The sequence below is a fragment of the Megalops cyprinoides genome, chromosome 2 (assembly GCF_013368585.1).
Source record: "Megalops cyprinoides isolate fMegCyp1 chromosome 2, fMegCyp1.pri, whole genome shotgun sequence".
Classification (NCBI taxonomy): domain Eukaryota; kingdom Metazoa; phylum Chordata; class Actinopteri; order Elopiformes; family Megalopidae; genus Megalops; species Megalops cyprinoides.
The window spans coordinates 60,941,709-60,962,056 of record NC_050584.1 but is presented as its reverse complement, the minus strand read 5'-3'; the positions used below and the strand labels follow the sequence as shown (position 1 = coordinate 60,962,056).

At 49.2% G+C, this 20,348-nt stretch overlaps 1 protein-coding gene across 2 annotated transcripts in view; it reads right to left on the bottom strand.

Annotated features, from left to right (window-relative positions):
• mpp7a (membrane protein, palmitoylated 7a (MAGUK p55 subfamily member 7)) overlaps positions 1 to 20,348 on the bottom strand; it is an 89,126-nt gene that overhangs the window by 31,342 nt on the left and 37,436 nt on the right. For both annotated transcript variants that reach the window (XM_036520656.1, XM_036520657.1), the window contains exons 6-10: positions 7,965 to 8,046; positions 7,256 to 7,341; positions 4,704 to 4,778; positions 2,846 to 3,042; positions 2,117 to 2,181 (exon numbers count right to left, since the gene is read on the bottom strand). In XM_036520656.1, coding sequence (XP_036376549.1) covers positions 2,117 to 2,181; positions 2,846 to 3,042; positions 4,704 to 4,778; positions 7,256 to 7,341; positions 7,965 to 8,046 — 505 coding nt within the window. The remainder of the gene's footprint in view (positions 1 to 2,116; positions 2,182 to 2,845; positions 3,043 to 4,703; positions 4,779 to 7,255; positions 7,342 to 7,964; positions 8,047 to 20,348) is intronic.

Sequence of the window (20,348 nt, the reverse complement as noted above, 5' to 3'; positions counted from 1 at the left end):
ATTATTGAAACTGGGGTGAGGTTTCGGCTTCTCCCTCCCACGGGGGGGAGGGCCCTCACACTGCTACGCCGCGCCACTTGCACGCTATTTACCAAACACGCTCCCAAACGTACACATCCACTCCGAGCACTTCAGCTGACGGTCAGCGGGAAGAGCAGGCATGGCAGCGTGCCATGTTTTAACTCTTAACCCTTTTCCGCCGTCTTGTATTTATGACTTGCGCTTTTTAGCTCTCTGCCAGTATGCAGGAGAAAAATAAATAAGGGACACCTTGACTATATAAAATACCCAGTGCTTTTTCATCACTCGGTTACACCTGCCAGTATGTTTCACACAATTTGGAAAGTTATGATCACCTGAAAGAAACAAATGACAAAAATCACAAAAAATGTTCAGTATGAAATGTTTCCGTTCACTCTTAATATTTGGTGTTGAGTAAACAGCTGCCCTTTAGTTTAAAAAGAAATGATCCATTTTGCCATTGGGAGGTTCTACTGTGGTGAAGTTTTGCACATTATCATTTAACCTAAACAGGCTGGAATTTGCCCCCGTTCAAATCTTTTGTACGGATAAACCCATATAGACTCTTAAAATTTCAAGCAACACCGCAGCCTCACGACCGGTAAAAGCTGAACTACTCGGCAAGATTCAGCTACTTGGCTGTGGCAGGGCGGCACCGGGCCAGCTTTTATCAAGAGGGGACTGCAACTGGAACACGAGCGGTCGTTGCGAACAAGCCCATAGGGTGACTATTACCCCGGCGGTGACCGGGAACGGGGTCGGACCGCTCGCTACCGGAAGGCGAGACTCCGGTCCATCAGTATTCTGCTCAGCCTCAGCGCCTCCGCAGTTTCCCTCCTCTGCCCTCCCTGTCTGCACACATTATCCTCCTCACTTAGCGGCCGGATTAATGTCAACACGCTGATGGACAGGATGCAGAGGGAGCCGTCTGACGGGATTATGGGAATGCGCCTCGCTGATGGGAGGTCTGTGTTGAGCATGGACGTGAAAAATGGAATAAAGGACACACTCAGACGCTGTTCCTCAGGAGCCCGTGCGTACGTATGATGCCACTGGACTCGGCCCACACCGGAAATGAAGTGTTTTGGGGAAAGCGTCCTGGGGAAGCAGTGTGGTGTAGTGGTAAGGAGCTGGGTTAGTAACTGAAAGGTTGCTGGCTCCAATTCCCGCCGGTACCCTGCTGTTGTACCCTTGAGCAAACTACTTAACCCAGAGTTACCTCAGTAAATATCCAGCTACATAAATGGATAAAACTATGCGAGTCGCTCTGTGTAAGAGCGTCTGCTAAATGACAATAATGTAATGTTTGACAGATGGACAAGTAGGAGTTTTGTGTTGAACCACGCGATTCTCCTTGGATTTCCAGGTTTGTCGAAGGGATCCAGGACACGTTACGAGCCTCTGCGGGAGAGAGGGCCCATCTGAACCGGGACTTGTGTGTTCCAGCACTGAACGCTCTCTAACCTGCCCGCCTACAGGTACTGTGCCTGTTTCCAGGGAGAGGCCCGAGCCCACAATCCCTTGTCGTGAGACTGTATATTTCCGCACAGTCCCAGGGCTAACGGCCAACATGTTCACACTCAGTAAAACATTTTAATGTGTAAGACAGGATGGGGCATAATTTATAACAAAGAGGAGGCCACATCCACGTCCACATCACATCCACATTTCCTATCAGGCCGTTCGCTCTTCATTAGTTTCAGAGCGCAGAGAGGTTTTCCAGAGTTCAGCCTGAGGGGCAGCAAATCCCTGCCTCTCGCTCTGAATCCCACGTTAAATCGGCAGGGGAGAGGGGGCCAGAGAGGCCGTCACTACATCCCCCCTGCCCCCCACCCCCCGAACACAGCGACTGCTAGAGGATCTAACCGTTTCAGAAAAGGAGGACAGTGATGAAGTGCCTTCATCCATCAACCAGGTTTATCTCTCTTAAAACGGCACACCCCTCCCCCCCCCCCGGCCCCCCCACCCTCCACCATCATCTTAACCTTCTGAGCTGTATGCAGGGGCTGTTTGCCTTAAATGCAGGCACCTGCTCCACAAAGAGAGGCTACAGGGGTGTGATTTGTGTTCGCCGTCATTTGATATACGAGCTTACATGATCTTCGGTTTGAGATTTTCTGAGGCTGAACAAGGGCCACAGGCCTTCGGAGTGCGAACCTCCTGCAGGAAGAACGAGAGAGAGAGAGAGAGAGACAGAGAGAGAGAGAGAGACAGAGAGAGAGCACAATAAAACCATCAGTTTTCACGACCGGTCTGGGATTAATAAACACTTTCTGCTATGATACCACGAAACGTTCTTAAATATCCACCAGGAAAAAAAAAAGAAAAAAGAAACGAAAAAAGGAGCGCAGGACGAAAACAATGCCTTCTATTCAAAAGCTGCTGAAATAAATCTGAGGGCTTTGAATTTTTCGCAGGGGCCCCCGGGGCCGTGCCAAGAAAGTGCTCCTGCGTTGCACATCAGCGAGCGAGGCCCGAGCCCGAGCCCGGGCCCGAGCGCCACTCGTGTGCCATTTTCCATGCGCTCTCCTTTCCAAAGTGGATCCACACCAGCACTATCATTTTCTGTCGTTACTCATTCCCGGGCCAGACGTGCACGGAAATCCAAAGGATTCTGGCAGCGTGAGGTAAGAACTCATTCCTCCGCTTGTCAGGAGTCAAACACGGTCAGGCCGGACCGGGGCCCTGTAATTGGGTGGCAGACGGTGTCGGGGGTGAGGTGGCGGCGGGGAAGAGGGGTGTTCTGGTTTTGGGTGGGGGGTGGGGGGGGATGTATGACGGAGTGGCCGGCCTGGACGGCACCGCCGCGGTCTCGGTAGCTTACCTTTCCTGGAACTGCTTGGAGGGGATGAGGCCTGCTCGGGGGTTGGCATCGCCGTGGTGCCTGGCCTGCCACCAGGTTGCATCATCCTGGCTCATGATCTGAAGGATGTCCCCCTTCTTGAAGGCCAGCCCGGCCTCTTTACATGGGATCGCTCTGTCCTCATTAGGGTCATAGTCAAAGAGCACCCTGACAAACATCTGTAAGGAGGGAGAGAGAGACAGACAGAGAGAGAAGGACAAAAAAAAAACAAATTGAAAAACAATAATCGTATTGATCGCAGATTACCTTCGCGGTCCCGGGTGGATCCCCACGAACGCGACGACACTGAAGATCCAGCCGAGGGCCCGGTGCTAAGCAGCGCAGGCAAGTCAGCGGCATGCGTGCAGGGTTAAACTTTCCCAGCTTCTGAGAGCGCCTCACTGTCAGTTAGTGTGATTAGCCGGGAAAGGTCAGCGCAATCAGGTCTAATACCTGCTGCCATTTCCTCCACCCCGTAACTCAGGCGAGACGCAGGGAGGAACCGGCCAGAAACACCCCCCACCCCCCCAAAACTAAATCCTGTCAGCTCCTGTGAAGCGTTGCGAGGCTTAACATCCTCTGATTCAGAGGTACCAAATGTGACTTGCGCGCCGTTTCGCTCTGTGATTTTCCCGATGTTGCAAGTCAGGTTACTAACAGCGATCCTTCCAAACAAAGAGGATCTGAGGAGGGCTAATTCGTCCTGGCTGCCAGTGATGCTCTGTCTACACGAAAGCTGTGTTAAAAAAAAAAGGAATGGGCGGGGATTTAATAAATATCTGCGGAAGAAATTACACCCCTCATGGAACCAACAGCCGCAGCGTCCAGCTCACTCTCCTTGAAGCAGGAGTGTCACGGTAAATTACCAGTCAAGGGCTGCCGAAGCATACGGAGGGAGAAACTCGGGGCAATCAGAAAAAGTTTACTTTACTGATTTTAGCAAGTGCTACTTGCCATGCAGTGAAATGATGTTACAGTCGAGGACTTCGGTGCTGGCTTTGGACTTTGGGGTTTTCAGAGGAGTACACTGATCCATCCCTGCTGAAAGAGCTTTCTTTACCCTCCCTCTGCTTATTACACATGTGTACCCAATTAGCTGCACTTACAGGTACTTATTATATTCGTTAAAAACTTGTTGCACAGTGAAGGCATAGCCCTGGCCCTGATGTGGATTAGAAGCTCAGACTAAAGCCTAAAATGGACATATTAAAACTATTAAACCATAAAAAACACCCACACGCAAACTCTGTACAGATGATCTTCCAGGGTGTGCATTCGCCCGAGCTTTACCTAAGGGACCAAATGCCGCCTTCTGTTATTGATAAAAGTCTGCGAAAGACAATACATCAGACCTCTGCCTGTGGAATGTATCCAAATGACTAATGGCAGGTTTTCACTTTACACAAATGCTGTTCAGCATCCCCCTCACCCCCCCACTCCTGACCCAAAACACATCATCATCTATGAACATGAGGACTGCATTCACACACCCACACCGATGCCCGCCCGCTTCAGCGCACGTACACACAAACACACACACACACACGCACACACACGCACACACACACGCACACACACACGCACACACACACGCACACACACACGCACACACACACACACAAAGATGGGAGAAGAACGCATCGATTTTCAGACTCCAAGCCCTCACCTCCCCACCTCTAGCCCTCCCCCGATAGCCGGCGGATTAATTTCCTCTGGACGTAAGGCAGATCGTTCAGACCGCTGGGCTGGAGGCAGCGAGCAGGAGACGGCCTTTCATTTCATTCGGCACAAGTCCGCACGCGTGTAACACAATCGATTTAATCTCTATGGCAGGACCTACCTTGGGTTCCTTGCTCGGCGTCTCCTCTTTAATGGCTGGTATTATTTTAAATGTAATGGCCCCTTGGGACTGAGCCTGAACATGGGAAAAAAAAAGAACAGACAGGGGAGACACATCCATCGTTAATTTAAACTGAACAATCCAACGAGAGACTCCGATGTAAAGCTGACACTCTAGGAGTGCCACTAGGGAAGGGTGGTGGCTACGTCCTGAATGGTATTTTTGCTTACTTGCTCCATACGCTTCTGCTCAAAACAGCACAAGTAATGAGTTTGCACGTATCAGAACAGCCAAACTTTCACTCGCTCTTGACTGCTTCATTCGAGTGTACGTGCACGTGCACTTCAGCTGGTCTGACATTACAGGGATTCCTTTTACCCAGGATACCCCAGTATGAGAGTATGCACTCGACCCCTCATTGTGAATTTTAAAAGTGTTCCATTAAATTACAGAGGCGCCAACAAACTAAATTGTAACCAAATTTCCAATGGATGGTGTTTTAGTGTGCTTATGAATGAATGCTCCTCACACACCACCACGAAGCAGCAGTTACACTGTGCTGAGTGATTCCCATGCAATTTCATTACAAGCGAACAGGAACTGTGACAAATGACTTGCGGCGGGATTTCAAGGATTAAAGTAATCTGAATCACTTGGACATTTAGCCAGTTATCAAGCACCATTTGTCAAACATTAGACAAAAGAAATGTTTTATATCAATCGTTAATCTCTTTTTTTTTTTTACAATAAAGCCAGATTTACAAGTGACTGCTCTGCACTAAAATGTATGGCTAACCAACTGACTTCAATTATAAACAGTGTAACGTTTAAATTGTTACTTTGCTAAAACTGGGAGATTAATGGTAGCGGGAGACTTGCATTCAAGTAATGTTTTGCTCTTTCGAAAGTACTGAGCTGGGGTTTCCCCCACAGTTAAAGTTACTTTGTGCAGATTGATTTATCATTGACTCTTTTCTGTCCCTCAATTTCCAAACAGTGTTTGCCAACAATTGGAAAGACTGGTGAGGGAAAAGACAAGACTTCCTCTTTAATCTCTGGTGTTAAAACCCACACAGATTCGTGTTTAACTGCATTAACACTGTGAGCATTACGATTGCAGTGTGGTTTCCAGGGGGGCCACCTCTTCTGCAGTTTCTGTTTTTTGTGTCTATTTTTTTTTTTTGAGTCCCTCTTGTTCTGTCACAAGCCAAGGTGCTGGAATGATGACAGCAGACTGCATCCCAAAAGCGCTCCCAGACCTTTCTCTTCCTTCCTCCGGTGCGTGCTTTTGTGATGTTGTGTTGCGAAATACGGATTCCTTCACATACGCTTCCCTCGTCTGTTTGGATTGGGATGTAGCTGATAACTGCTCAGAGACTGAGCTGATGTTAAAGATGTCCACCTATATGGAACAGGGATGGAGCTGATAACTGCTTACAAACTGAGCCGATGCTAAAGAGGCCCCCCTACAGTGGCCTGGGAAGCAGTCGATAACCGCTCACAGAATGAGCTGATGTTGAAGAGGGCCCCCTGCACCAGTCCTGGGGTGGCTTTGCCTTTAATGATGCCAGCACAAATCTGTGGGACCCTGCAGCTTGAGCCTCCGGTGCCATTGCCCCTAAGGAGACACAGGGGAACTGCACAGGGACTGCACAGAGACTGCCCAGGGACTGCATATGGACTGCAAAGAAACTGCACAGGGACTACTCTGGGACAGCACAGACACTGCACAGAGACTGGCCAAGGGATTGCCTGGGGCCTGCACAGGGCCTGCCTGGGGTCTGCACAGAGACTGCCTGGGGCCTGCACAGAGACTGCCTGGGGCCTGCACAGAGACTGCACAGAGACTGCCTGGGGCCTGCACAGAGACTGCCTGGGGTCTGCACAGAGACTGCCTGGGGCCTGCACAGAGACTGCCTGGGGCCTGCACAGAGACTGCACAGAGACTGCCTGGGGCCTGCACAGAGACTGCCTGGGGCCTGCACAGGGACTGCCTGAGGTCTGCACAGGGACTGCCTGGGGCCTGCACAGGGACTGCCTGGGGCCTGCACAGAGACTGGCCAAGGGATTGCCTGGGGCCTGCACAGGGACTGCCTGGGGCCTGCACAGAGACTGCCTGGGGCCTGCACAGAGACTGCACAGGGAGCACAGGAACAGCACAGGAACAGCACGAGCACAGTACAGGGAGCATTATCTCGGGGGAACTGCGTAGGAAGGCCTACACAGAAGGGGCTTCCCAGGAGAAACTACACAGCAGAGAATGCACAGACACAGCGAAAGAGGGGCTGTACAGAGCCTCCAGGGCCTTATAGCTGTTCCTGGCGGGTCGTACAATCCAGCGCCGCGCCTCTGTCCCTCTGAACACGCGTTTCGCCGAGCGACCTTGTAAATAACGCGACCGTTTAGCCGTCAGCGAGGCGGGGAATGAAACGGCCACACAGCTCCAGGCAGACGCATTAAAGAGCTGCGCCACGGCGAGGCCCGCCGTAAATCTGCTGCCAGAGAGCAAAAACAGACCTATAAACAGCAGGTCAATGATAACAGCAACATACCAAAATGTGAATGATTTCCTCAGGCTTCCGATCGTCCACAGGAATCCCGTTTACCTCCCTGAGCTCGTCCCCGACGTGGATCAGCCCTGCAGTGCAAACATACCCATCAGCAGGTTAGGGTTAGCATGGGCACATACAGCACACACACACACACACACACACACACACACACACTCTCACGCTCACACAAATATATAAACACACATGCACACACCCAGAAGAAGGGTCAGCATGCAAGCACACACACACACACACACACACACACACACACACACACACACACACATACACACACACACACACACACACACACACGCACGCGCACACACACACAAACAAACAGACATACACAGGTAATAAAATATTTGATGTTATTACACAAGAATAGTTTCCCTTTTAGATTAATGAGAAGCGCTGCCCTAGAATCCCAGAACATGTTCACAGAATACCATTAAAAATAAACAGACAGGATTTGGCCTGAAGTTATAAGGCTTAATGTGGGAGATTTACTGTAAACACCAGAGTGCAGTTTTGGTACAGGCTGCCACAAGGCATGTTAGCTCTGGTGATGACAGCCTGTGGGTTTGTTTCATGGCGGTATCTGAGACACTTGGCTTGGCGGATGGCTGTCGGTGTGTCAGCTGGACACCGAGGGAGAGAAACGGGGTGTGAGGACTGCAGGAACGGGCCGGGGACGTGCAGAACTCACCGCTCCTGTCGGCCGCTCCGCCTCTCATGATCCGAGCCACCACGATGGCTCCCGTGCGCTCGTCCCGTTTGATGGTGGCCCCCTGCGTCACACACACGAAACACAGCGGTGAAAAAAGAGCCAGGTGAGGTGATGGATTTTACCCGGACGAGGTGTGCAGCTGGCTTCCAAAACGAGAGCATTTTCTATCGGGCTCAGTGGCTTGTGTGAAGATGGTAACAATGCGCAAAGTCTCTTCAAAGACCATATGCTACTACCCTCAACTCCTGTGATGTGATTCACTCTCTAGGTACGACAGCTGGCGTGCGCAGCCGGGGCCTACTGCACAACCAAATGCACTGTGCCCATACTGCATCATTTATAACATCATTACATTTGCTTAGCTGAAGATCTTAACCTAATTGACTTACATACAACACTTACAAGTTATCCTTTCATAAAACCAGATATTTAATGAGGAAGTCTGGGTCAAGTTTTGCCCACAACAGCAGTGCCCCACCTAGGAATCACATTAGCCATCTTTGGGTTATAAGCCCTGCTCCTTACCACTACACCACACTGCTGCCCACTACACCACACTGTTACCACACAGCCCAAATCCTCAAGCGCTGAGATGGACACAGACACACGGCCTCTCAGGCCTGTTAACCGGACGCAATCCTGGACCAATGCGCTTAACTGCACCTGTCTGGCCACGCCCAAATAAGGGTGATGCTCAACCCCGCACTGGTCTGGTGGGGACTGAAAGACAGCAAGAAAGAACTATGGCCACACTGCGAGAAGGGTGAAGGTTTTCTAGGTTCTCCGCCATAAAAAAAGAATAAAACCAGTCGACACAAGTGCCGCCACCTACAGACTAACCCTACTGTATTAACCTTGTATTCCCTTGAGTAGAATCCTGCTGTGCTGTTGTTTCTGTTACACCTTTAAGTCGTAGTTAAAAAAATAAATAATCAATGAGTAAGTCAGCACAGCCCTGCAACAGCAAAGCCTGAATCCTTTCTTAAGTCGTTCTACATTTCCTTTAATAACCTGTATTACTGCTCACTGACCTGCTAAGGAAATTTGTGGAGCAGCTTTGTGAGGTATTAATTTTCCTCTCTGCTTTATTTCAGCCTTCATTATCTGGGTGAGAGGGTGCGCTCCCCCCCCCCTCCCCGCTTCCTTTTCACCCCAAAACATGTCATCGAAAAATAGTTCTCACCTTTCTTCCTACTTTACCTGTTTCCCCTGCCAGAGTGCATACCTGACTTCCATCCCAGATGAAAGGCAAATTGCTGCAGCCTAGGACAGGTGACACCAAAGGCCACATCTCAAGGGGAAGCACAGCAGTCTGGTTTTTGTACCATCCCAAGGTTTCCAGACTTACTTAATAGATTGTTGCCATTTCTTTGAGGGGGTCACGGGTAATATTTTTTCCCCCTCAAGGTCTGTTTTCTACCGCTGATGAATTAAGCGATGGTCCCCTGATCGAAAGTGCAGTACCTACACCTCATTCGCACACTTGGAGCCCGGTCTTAAAACGTATCCAGTTAATCGAATAATTACATCAATTAAGCGGTAACCACAGACCTTCGGTAGGAGGAAAACCGTGGAGACGGATCTCCGGCGGCCAACTGTCAGACCTTTTGGTCCGGGGCGGTGTTCCGAGTTAATAATGATTTTAAGCAGCTGTGAATGATGCAATAGAGAGAATTCCAGAAAGGGGGATGATACGAAACACTCTTTACTGGAGGAATTTCTCCTTCTACACTGTGGCACTGCTGCTAAAAACCAAGCCCGAGTGGCAACCACACAAACTCAATGGGCCCAGCTTGGCAGACCATGGAGTGACAGGGGACAGGAGGGTGGCGGCGAATTTCAGTAACAGTAGCTCGGGCCAGAGCCAGCGATCACTCCGGCGCTGTGATTTAGGGAGGCAATCTGCATCATACTTCCCCAATAAAGAGGGCAGAAGGGGGACTATAAAGTGGTAAGCTGATACATCAGTGCTATGTGATGAAACAGGAATGGCTGAATAAAAAAGCTCCTGGCTGGTTCCAGGACCCCGTGCCGGAGCGTTGTGGAGTCCCGAGAGGACATGGCGGGAGGACGAAGCCGCAAGAAGCTGGGGGCCCCCGCAGACACGCGTTCGATGATCTGGGCAACGTCAGGCGACAGACGGTCACTTCCGAGGAGAGTAGGAGACATGACGAGACGTTTTTTTTCGATGTTGAAATAGCACACGCGCCGTGTCGGGCTTGCAGTCTGTCTCTCTCCATCACTCTCACAGTCAGCCAGCCAGGCTTTCAACACGCTCTCCCTGACCCCGCCACAGTGCCGTTCCCCCTGTAAAGCTGACCTCTCAGTGCTTCACGGTCTGCATTCCTGCCACATCATTAAAGCTGATTGATCTGCTTGGAAATGCCTGTACACTTCATCGCTGCTCCCCGGGGGCAAATCAGCTGTTCGGGGGTCTCGCATAACAACCCTCGCTCTGTTAAAAGAGAGAGAGAGAGAGAGAGAGAGAGAGCGAGAGAGGCCCCTTCAAGAGGACTGCGGGCTTTAGATGTCGCCTTCCCTATTATTGCTCCTATTTCCCGCTGATATACTGCAGCTGCTGGTCTCCAACTTCACCCCTGTGACACAAGCGCTCGCAAACACCAGCTAATTAACACGCCTGTCTGAACCGCCATGGCCGTTAAGCAAACACATAAACACAGGGGTACATACTAAAATAAGCTCCAATCAAAACTCTGCTGGGGGTGGAGGGGGAAACTCCGACCGGCCTGGGGGGCCTCCTCGAGCTACTCTAGGGCTCCTAATTGAGTCCTCTGCGAAATGGGGCCCCAGGAGCGCATGGAAGCCATTTTCCAGCCGCGGTTCACGACAAGGCAGGTGAGGAGGGAGGGTAGAGGGATGACTGCATGCTGCTTTGGTACCCCGAATCAGGGCAGGCCAGACAAGGCAGGGGCCCTCTGAGACGAGACCTCTGAATGACCGACGCTCCACAGTCAAAAAAACAGATAAATGAGCCACACTACATCTTGCAAATTACAGCCTAACCGCTTAACCACGGCACAAAAAATAAAAAATTCTCCACCTTCGCCTGGAATGCCCGTCTGCGCTCGCACGAGAAGGTACAGTGTACCGCACATTCGCACGGGGAGAGGGAGAGACGTGAACCCCCCGTTTTTGCTACCGAGCCCTTGCTTTTCCGAGCCGTTCAAAAATAGACATTACTCAAATGAGCGAGCCTCTCAAAAATTATATGTTGGAGAGCAAAACGATCATCCTTATGGAATCGGGAGTACTTTTAGCCACGGCGGTCAATTACTCATCAGTAACGCGAGCCGGGCTGCTACTCTCTGACATGATCAGGTCCATATGTACGTGCTGCCCCGAGGACCATTGCTATATTTTTAACACATAAATGCTTCTGATTGTTATTGTAGAGCTAGCCAAAACTCAATAGCTTAAGCTGCTCCGTGTGATGAGAATTGGAGCGATATTCGTCTCTATCAGACCATAACTTTCTTGAAATGTAGGGAGTAGGAAAAAAAAGAGGAAAAGCAAAAAGGGGGGGGGGGGGGGGGGGGGAGTGCTGACAAATGGCTCACGCTTCACATATTCGTTCACCGGAAAGAGGAAGGGGAAAGGGGTCTGGGGGACAAATCTGGCCAAGTTCATATAGCTACGGTATGTATATATGTAAGTGTGGCTCTCCCAAAAAAGTTAAGGAAACCCAAAGAATTCCTTCCAGGTCCTTCTCACCGTGGCTCACTGCATGAAACACCAGCAGACAGACACATAGCCGCACTGGGGGGCGCAGCATGTCAAATTAGACACCCGCTCCGAAAACCGCGGACGGACGGGCCTTGAAATAGCTGTTAGCTGTGTGGCCTGGTGATTAGGACAGGGGTATCCCACCCCCCACCCCCCCCCCACCCCCCCCCCGGGAGCTGCCAGGGAAAACAAGCATGAGGATCCATTTCACACACTCGGCCCACACCTGAAACGGCCACTCAAAACATTGTCCCTGCAATTGGGTATAAAAAGATGTCATTTAACAAACATTAGCTTCCTCTCTAAATTGACACGGACAAGAAAAAACAATTTGAGGGCGCGGTAAGGGGGATAAACATAAAACGCAGTGGTGTTTTGACACAAAGTCACTTAAGAGCAAAAATGTAACAGCAGCGGTGAACGCTCTCCAACTCTGTTGACTGGGGTATTTGTGAAATGAATACAAATTCAGTCGGGAACACTTGCCAGCAGTCTTTTCACCAGATGTTGTCAATGGAAAAAAAAGATCACAATGGAAAAAGGAAAAACCCTCCTTCACAATAAAACGCAATTAGCCATAATCGTACCTTGTTTTTAAGTGTGCCACTTTGTATTATATCCTGATAGTGCATTCCCATTGCATTAATAAATTCATGCTGCATGAATTCATGCTGCACTAATCCTGGCTACGGATGATTAACAAACAGGTACTCTGTGTCTTAGAATTGATATCAGCGAATTACCTCAATAACAACACTTTCTGACAAAACCAAAGGCACATTTTTATTGCAGCTGCAAATCTTTAATGCAAAGTAATACTGCATGCAGTGCTTGCCTATGGTAACGCTATTGAGCCTGTATGCATGCTTGGAAGTGATCAGACAGAGCCTATTGTTTCGTATACTAGACTATATTAACAAACCACTGTAAACTCTGCAGAAATGGAAGCTGGCTGCCTCCAGCTTCACAAAGACTAAAGCATTAGTCCACCAACTGCAAAAGTGCAGTTCCGCTCAACACACCTCCAAGACCAAAGTTTGCTCGCGATGCCACGTTTCTGACGGCCAACATTACATTACATCACATTCATTTAGCAGATGCTCTTACGTGGAGCGACTTCCAGCACAAGAGAACAGAAGTGTATCCGTTCAAACTGAGGGAGCAACAGTGTTCAGACCAGGCTAACAACTCTCCCAGAGCAGCGCGCGTGAGGCCAAGAGCGGCCAACGCTGTCGCACCGCGCCACTGAAACAGGAAACATGCAATTTGGGATGCGGGGCCATAGGTGGACCTGTGAGGCCGTGGAACGGGCGCCTAATCTAGTGGGGACGAGACGGAGATCACTCCGAGCGACTGCAATTCCCCCTTGCGATCGCAAAGGGGAACAGTGGAGTGGCAAAAGGTGGAGCCGAGGGCACCACTCACTATGAAGGAATGCGGATGTTTTTTTTTTTTTGAAAAAAAAAGACCTGGCAAAAAATCGCCCATTGGCACGAGAGGCATGTAAGCACTCTTTCAGAAATATGTGAAAATAACTGTAATCTTCACCCCCCTGTCCAGATCACTTTTCTCACTTCCTCGCGTTGGAAAGGAGTGTGAGAAAACGCCGTTTAATGATTATTCATTCCTGGCCATGGAATTCGTTTCAAAACTAAACACGATCACGCAACTTTATACCACTGCCCAAATTCAAAACCTTCATTAACTCTGATAATCACTGGAGCATGTTTTTGGAGTTTCTGGCCTGCATTGGGTAACAGAATCATATCAGTCCTGGGCTCACTTTACGTAGTTGTTATGAAAGCTGTCCTGTTGTCGTATGTCATCCAGAAGTGAAAAAAGTACAAAAAAATGCTGTATGCCAACTTACTCCTATCTTGGGCCATATCTCTTTTGGACTGGACTTTCATGTTGACTAGATATTAAACCTCATCATTGTGAATAGAGGACTAATAATAATAAATACACAGAATTTTCTGGAGATACAAAGGGTCATATCTGGATGATCCTTACTGTACCATCTATGCTATCCAAGATGGTAGATGGAAGAACTGACTGCTCCGCTGGCTTTGAAATGGAGTCCCCAAGAAAAGAAAAAAAAAGTGAGACAGAGGTGATCCAGGTTTTCTACTGAAAGATTTTTATATTTCATTCCAGGGCGGTGCTGTTATCCCCTCTGAATGACCCCTTGCCTGCCTCTCCACCTGTTTTATTAAAGAGCTTGTGATTACTGCTAATAAAATCTTACCCAGAAAGTGTTCTAAAATTTCCTTTTTTATTTCCTTAACCCTCCTCCTAACCTCCGGCGTAATTAACAAGTATTATGAGAAAAAAGAAAATTGCAGGTCATTATCATGATAATTACAAGGAAATTCCTACAAGAAGCTGCCAGACACTGGTAATATAAAGCAGGGGCTTGAGTACGGCATTTTCATTTTGGTTTTTTCCTTCTATACCCAAGGCTTGATGTTTGATAGAGGTTCAGTCACTGCATACCGCCTAAAAAAAAAAACACACTTAGCCACACGCCTCACCATCACAGACAGGAGTGTGTCTGTGTGCGTGTTTGTACAGTATGCATGTTTATGTGCATATGTGTATTACTGTGCTCATGTGTGTTCTGATGACATCCTGCCTGTGGATTAGGCTGAAATGGATCCTTCTGGATCCGCCGACTGTACGCACAATGATAGAGTTATACATCGCTGCATTTAAGTGTTGACTCTTTTCATTAAAATTGCCCTGCAAAAGAAATAACACTTTCAGATGCCGCGTACCGCTTTCCCAAAAAAGCCTTCTGGGAAACGGACAGCCCAGGGCGATTAATATCTCCACACAAAGCAACAAAGCATGCATTCATGCAGCCGCCACACAGAAAGCCGAGCGGAGAGGGGAATCAAGAAAGAAGCGATGAAAGATGAGAGAGAAAAAAAAAAACAAAACAAAAAAACGAGCTGCTGGTTTTACGCTCGGAGAAGACAGGCAAAAACCCCTAGAATCACCTCCACAATAACATCACGCCCCATTTGTTAACCGTATGGCTGCTGAGTGTGTTTCGAAGAGCCTGTAGGAAACCTCAGGCCTGTCCACACGCTGGAGAGCACGGACAGGCCCGGCCCCTCCCCCCATCCTGCCCGCTTTCACCCCCATCTCCTCCCTGCCACATTTATAGGGTTCGAGCAGCAGGTGGGCCCGCCTATTAACCAGCCCTGCCCGTGTGTCACATAAATAAAGCAGCAACCAGCAGGGGACTCAGGTCAGTAATCAATAGCTGTTTTATTACGGACACTTCTCCTTGGTTATTTTTCCTGTTTGTCAGGTTCAGTCCCACTAAGTTCTTATAGCACTGTGTTTTCTAAAATATTCAGAAACTATCATACAGCATCACTATGCATAAAGTATATTAGTATTACTATTTGTGTTAGTCATAGTTTTATTAGTAATAACTGTATTATTATCAATAGTAGTAGAAGCAAGAGTAGTATATATAGCAGACATTGTAACAGACATTGTAGTAATAGCAGTACAGTTAGTAGTAGTACAGTAATAGTGGCAGTTGTAGTGTTACTCACTGTAGTAGCAGCAGCAGCAGTTTTAGTAGTAGAAGCATAGCACTGAACCTCAACTGTGTTACTTTCAGCTGTTCATTCAGATGCCCACAGATACCCCCCCATAATGGTGATGCTTCCCACAATAGCCTTGTTAATTGCCTTGGATTAAAACATCAGCGAAATGTATAAATGTAAATGTAAATGTAGTAGTAGTAGTCAAAGCAGCACTAGTACACAGGCACTGCATGGCTGTATCACACTGATCACTCATGTCAGTTCTGCACCTAGGCCATGTCCCACGAGTGCGGTTTTAGCGTTAATCTGCTGAAGCCTTAACGCCCCCAGCAAAAAGCTGTCAAACTAATGATAAAGTGCTTTAATGCAGAGCGCACCTCTAAAATAATAACACATGTCTTTTGATCTAATTTCCTGTTCTGTTTCTTTCCAGAAAACCGTTACTCTTGCGCTTAATTCCTTATAATTTGTAATGCGCTCCGACTGAAAAGAAGACTGACTTCAGTCAACTTGTGCTCTTTTTGTGCTAAAGTTACCGATTTCCCTCTCTAAAGAGACCACCTATTTCAAAACCCGCTCCAGAATTTACCGAACATTTTCTCATTGCATACCAACATGATTTGCGTCACGTTATTTCAGCCAAGAGGGAACTTAACCCGGCCAGCCCTGTTTAATGATATTCAGATTAAATCGCGAGACCGAGGAGCAATGACTTCAATTATTTGATTCACTAGGAGAAATGTGCTTCACTTCTCATATTATCAGCATAGCAGGGTCTGACAGTTATATCCCGTTAAGTCTGTACACGGCGTAATCTGCAGAGACGTAAGATGACTCAATAATATCCCGTATCCCAGATGCAGCAGGGATGCGCATGCAGGCCGCTCTGTAGCTGGATGAGTAGGGGCTCATGGAGACAGCGGGAGAAAAATCTGTCTCCCAGCGCTCGTGTATATAGAAGCGGCATTCAAGCCTTTTCTAATACAGAATTCCATAGAGAAACCGTATTAAGACTCGGGCGAACAGCACGGACAGTAGAAAAGATATTTGTTGTGATGTTTTTTCCAGCAGAGGTGCGGCCTGTCCAGCGCTCTGATGTGGTGTGCTGTATTGATTATTGCTGGACAGCACATATATTTATTAGTGCTAGACATTGGTGCGCTGTATTGATTATTGCCGGGTAGTAGACATATTGATTAAGGCTAGGAAATGACTGCACTGATCAGCACTGGGCAGCAGTGGCTGTATTGATTAGTGTTGGGCAGTAGACGCATCGATTAAGGCTGGGAAATGGCACTGGGCATTGATCAGCACTGGGCAGCAGCAGGTATATTGATTAGCATTAGCACAGTGGGAGCTGGATGGCAGACGGACCCGTGGTAGGGCGTGGGTGGGCTGGCACAGCTGTGGAAACAGACCCATTGTGAAGAGTTTCTCACAGGGCTCGACTCATGGCACTGTCCTTAATGGAAAGAACGAACCCCCGATGCATAACGGAGACAGAAACGTGGATTCTGTTGGCACTGCTGGCTTCAGGCTCTGACAGATGTTACTGCTGGGGGGGGGGGGGGGGGGGGGGGGGGGTCTGTAACTTCGGCTCAAATGCTAAACGAGCTGCACTAGTTGTTCTGACTGCAGTCGGCTGACCCCCTTGACCTTGTGAGAGACGCTCCAAGAAAGCATCGGTCACACGACTTTGCTAACCGAAGCAGCAGCCTGAAATGAAGAAGCCGTCTTTTCCTCCGTACAGTTGCTTCTGCCACAATTCCTCCACGTAACTCCGTCCGCAAAAAGGGAACGAGGCCTTCCAAAAGTGGGAACGTCGCCAGTAGCAACCGGCATCCCTGCCCTTTCCCATTTCAGATGGAACAAAGGGTCACGCAGGACCAGGGACGTCAAAGCGAGCTGTCAAAAAGCACGGCAAACAAACACCCGGGGCTGTCTCCAATCTGCTATTTACATCTGGATCAGACGAAGCAAGACCGCCCCAAATGACTGGAACAGACGTGACCACAGCAGCCCTGAATATTCTGTAATGTTTACACATTATCTTCAGGTCAGCTTTAATCTATGCGGCATTCTTGTTGATTTCGCTATTTTTTTCTTGCCGTTTCTCGCAGTCCTCTCCCCCCCTCTCTTTTTCCTCCCTCCTCTTCGAGATGCAGAGCGGAGATACTGAGGCGTTTGGCTCGGTCTCCTCCTGGTTTCGGGGGCCAAGCTGTGTAACACTACCAGCTCCCTGTTCTCCCTTCCCTGATTTCTGGCACTTTGCAGTTTTGTCTACAGTGCTCCTATTAGTCAGTCTGTACCCGGACTTTTTATCATGGGAAGCAAGTTCACTATATTGCATGAGACAGAAGTTGGTCTTCGTGCAGCTCCGCGTTCTACTTTAATTTAGGTTTTCGTAACTCTATCCAAAATAACACATTCTTTTAATAACATATGCGACTGCACTTGACTTTTTCCTTTTGCTTTTTTTTTTTTTTTTGGCCTTCCCCCCCACCCGAAGGACCCACATGTTTATGCCTCTTTCGAAACCCAATTATTTCATTGCCCTGACATTCGAGCTAATAAATTACGCAGCTCTGGTTTCAGTGAAAGAGGGGGGGTATGGGAGGGGGACGATCACGAAGATTAAGTTTTTTCGGTTTTGCGAAAATACAGCATGAAGTCACGGTCTGAAAAACGATAGCAATTAATCAGAGCTACCGAATACAATCTACTCCACTAATCACAATTAAGTTAATGGATGAGTCACGACGAGACCCGGTGCACTAACTACGGTCCCCCGAAGACACAGCCAAAACATTCACGGCTATACCCCGAGACTGGGAAGAAATTACTCTGTTACCGTATCGCCCCGTCTAGTTATGATGTCAAGCATGAACGTTTCGGACTGATTAAACACAATTGCCAAGTTAAAGGGCACATCAAAATCAATTGTTTTTTTCTCTGAAACGTTAACAAAGACCCAACACTGCTTGGGTGACTTTACTGGTGGAACTGAATTTAGAAATATATATGAAAAACTACTACGAGGTACAGCAAGTGCTTGAATGGTGACTTCAGAGCGATCATTAGCTCACACAAATGATCCTCCTAGCCTCTGGCAACGCTCTCCTCGGGTCACAGCAGGCACAGCCCACGCGGACAACTCCATCAGAAGCCCCGCTCAGGGGAATGGGGAGGGAACCCGTAATCAGATTTTGGGGAAAATTTATCGTCTTGTTTTCACTCTCTCTCACGAACGCAAGCCTCGCGCACCCAAGAATCCGCGGCTGGGTTAGCTAGGCCGCAATTAGAGAAACCGCGTTCAATTAGGCCGAGGCCTCCGCTTGACCCTTTCAGACAACGTGAGGGCAGCGCGGCCGCGGCGCTGACCGCAGGAGCTGTGGGGGAGAGAGAGAGAGAGAACGAGGGAGGAAGAGAGAGAGAGGGGAGAGAGAGGGAGAGAGGGAGAGGGAGAGAGAGAGAGATGGAGAGAGGGAGAGGAGAGAGAGAGGGGAGAGAGAGAGGGAGAGGAAGAGAGAGAATGACGTAGAGAGGGAGAGAGAGAAAGAGAGGGGGAGAAAGAGGGAGAGAGAGAGTGAGTGAGAGAGGGAGAGGGAGAGAGAGTGAGTGAGAGAGGGAGAGAGAGAGAGAATATGAGGGAGAGAGAGAGGGAGAGAGAGAGAGCGAGAGAGAGAGAGTGAGGGAGAGAGAGAATGGAGGGAGACAGAGATAACGAGGGAGAGAGAAAGAGAGAGGGACTCCAGCCAGCCTCCCGTTCCACCACCTGTCCCTGACCGGACCTGACCAGACCTGACCGGAGCTGCTCCCGGCTTCAGCTCTTCCCCATTCTCATCCAGAGTGTTTACCTTCACACAGCACAGCCCGACATCGCATGGAGCTGAGCAACAGTCCAGAGCGCTTTTTTTTTTTTATTTTCTTTTCAAAAAGGACGCACATTCAAACATGCAAACCTGCCAATTAAATTCTGCCAGAGCAGTCCCTGGTCACATTATGGGTTTTCAAGATGTGACATTACAGCAGCTTTTCTGGTTTGCTGAGAAAAAGAAGGGAGGAAAAAACAAAATCCCCGACAAACAGCCTTGTATTAGAGTGAGCGGCGTCTATGACACACAGGAGGCTAAGGGCAAGGTGTTGCTGATGTGCGGTGGTCTGGCCGGTGGAGAGCGTGAACGCCGGGCTTTGGGAGCCGTGATGTGAAAACACGGCGGCCGAGCACTGGAAGGCCTCTGAGGATCTGAGAGGAGGCTTCCAGCGAGGCGGACAAAGGCGTCCCCCTGGGACGAAAAGCGTGGCGTGGCTAACGAGGTGCGCCCTCCTGTGAACAACCCGTCTGGGACAGTTTCAGAAGTGCTGGGAGGAGGAAGGGAGAGGAGGGCTGAGCACAGGGTGGCATGAGAGAGAAGGAGAGAAAGACAACACAGAGTGATGGAGAGAGATTGAGAGAGAGGGAGAGAAAAAGAGGAGAGCGAGAGAGTGATGGAGAGCGATAGAGAGTGAGGGTGAGCCCCAGCTGACCACAGACAGGAGCGCCTATTTGCCAGTAGCGCCGGTGGAATGTGTGGTATGTCAGAGTGGCCGCCCAGGAAAAGGGGATGATAAAAAAAGAAAAAAAAAATGAGGCGGACAGGCCAGGATGCTGTTTTTGTCATTGTTGTCGTCGTCATCCTGGTAAGGTCACTGAGAGCGCGAGTGAGGAGCGTGACCTGGGGTTAGCAACACTGCTCAGACACTGGCAGACCTGGGACTCCGCGTGAAAGGTTGGATTGTGGTGAGGTAGATGGGGGGGGGGGGGGGGGGGGGCAGCTTCACGCCACAGGTGCTACAAGCTCCTCGGGGGCACAGAGTCATTCTCCCTTTGAGCTCCTGTGAAGGGCTGCTTTCTCCAGGCCCGGGCCTGGTGCCAGTGTCACATGGGCGGTGACGCTCTGGCACTGTGGATGAGTGTGCGAGATCCGCTTTGCACTGCGATAGACAGCGGGCATCTGAATGACAGAAGGCTCAGGGATGCAGCCATTTAAGCACACGCAATGGCTAAAGCAGA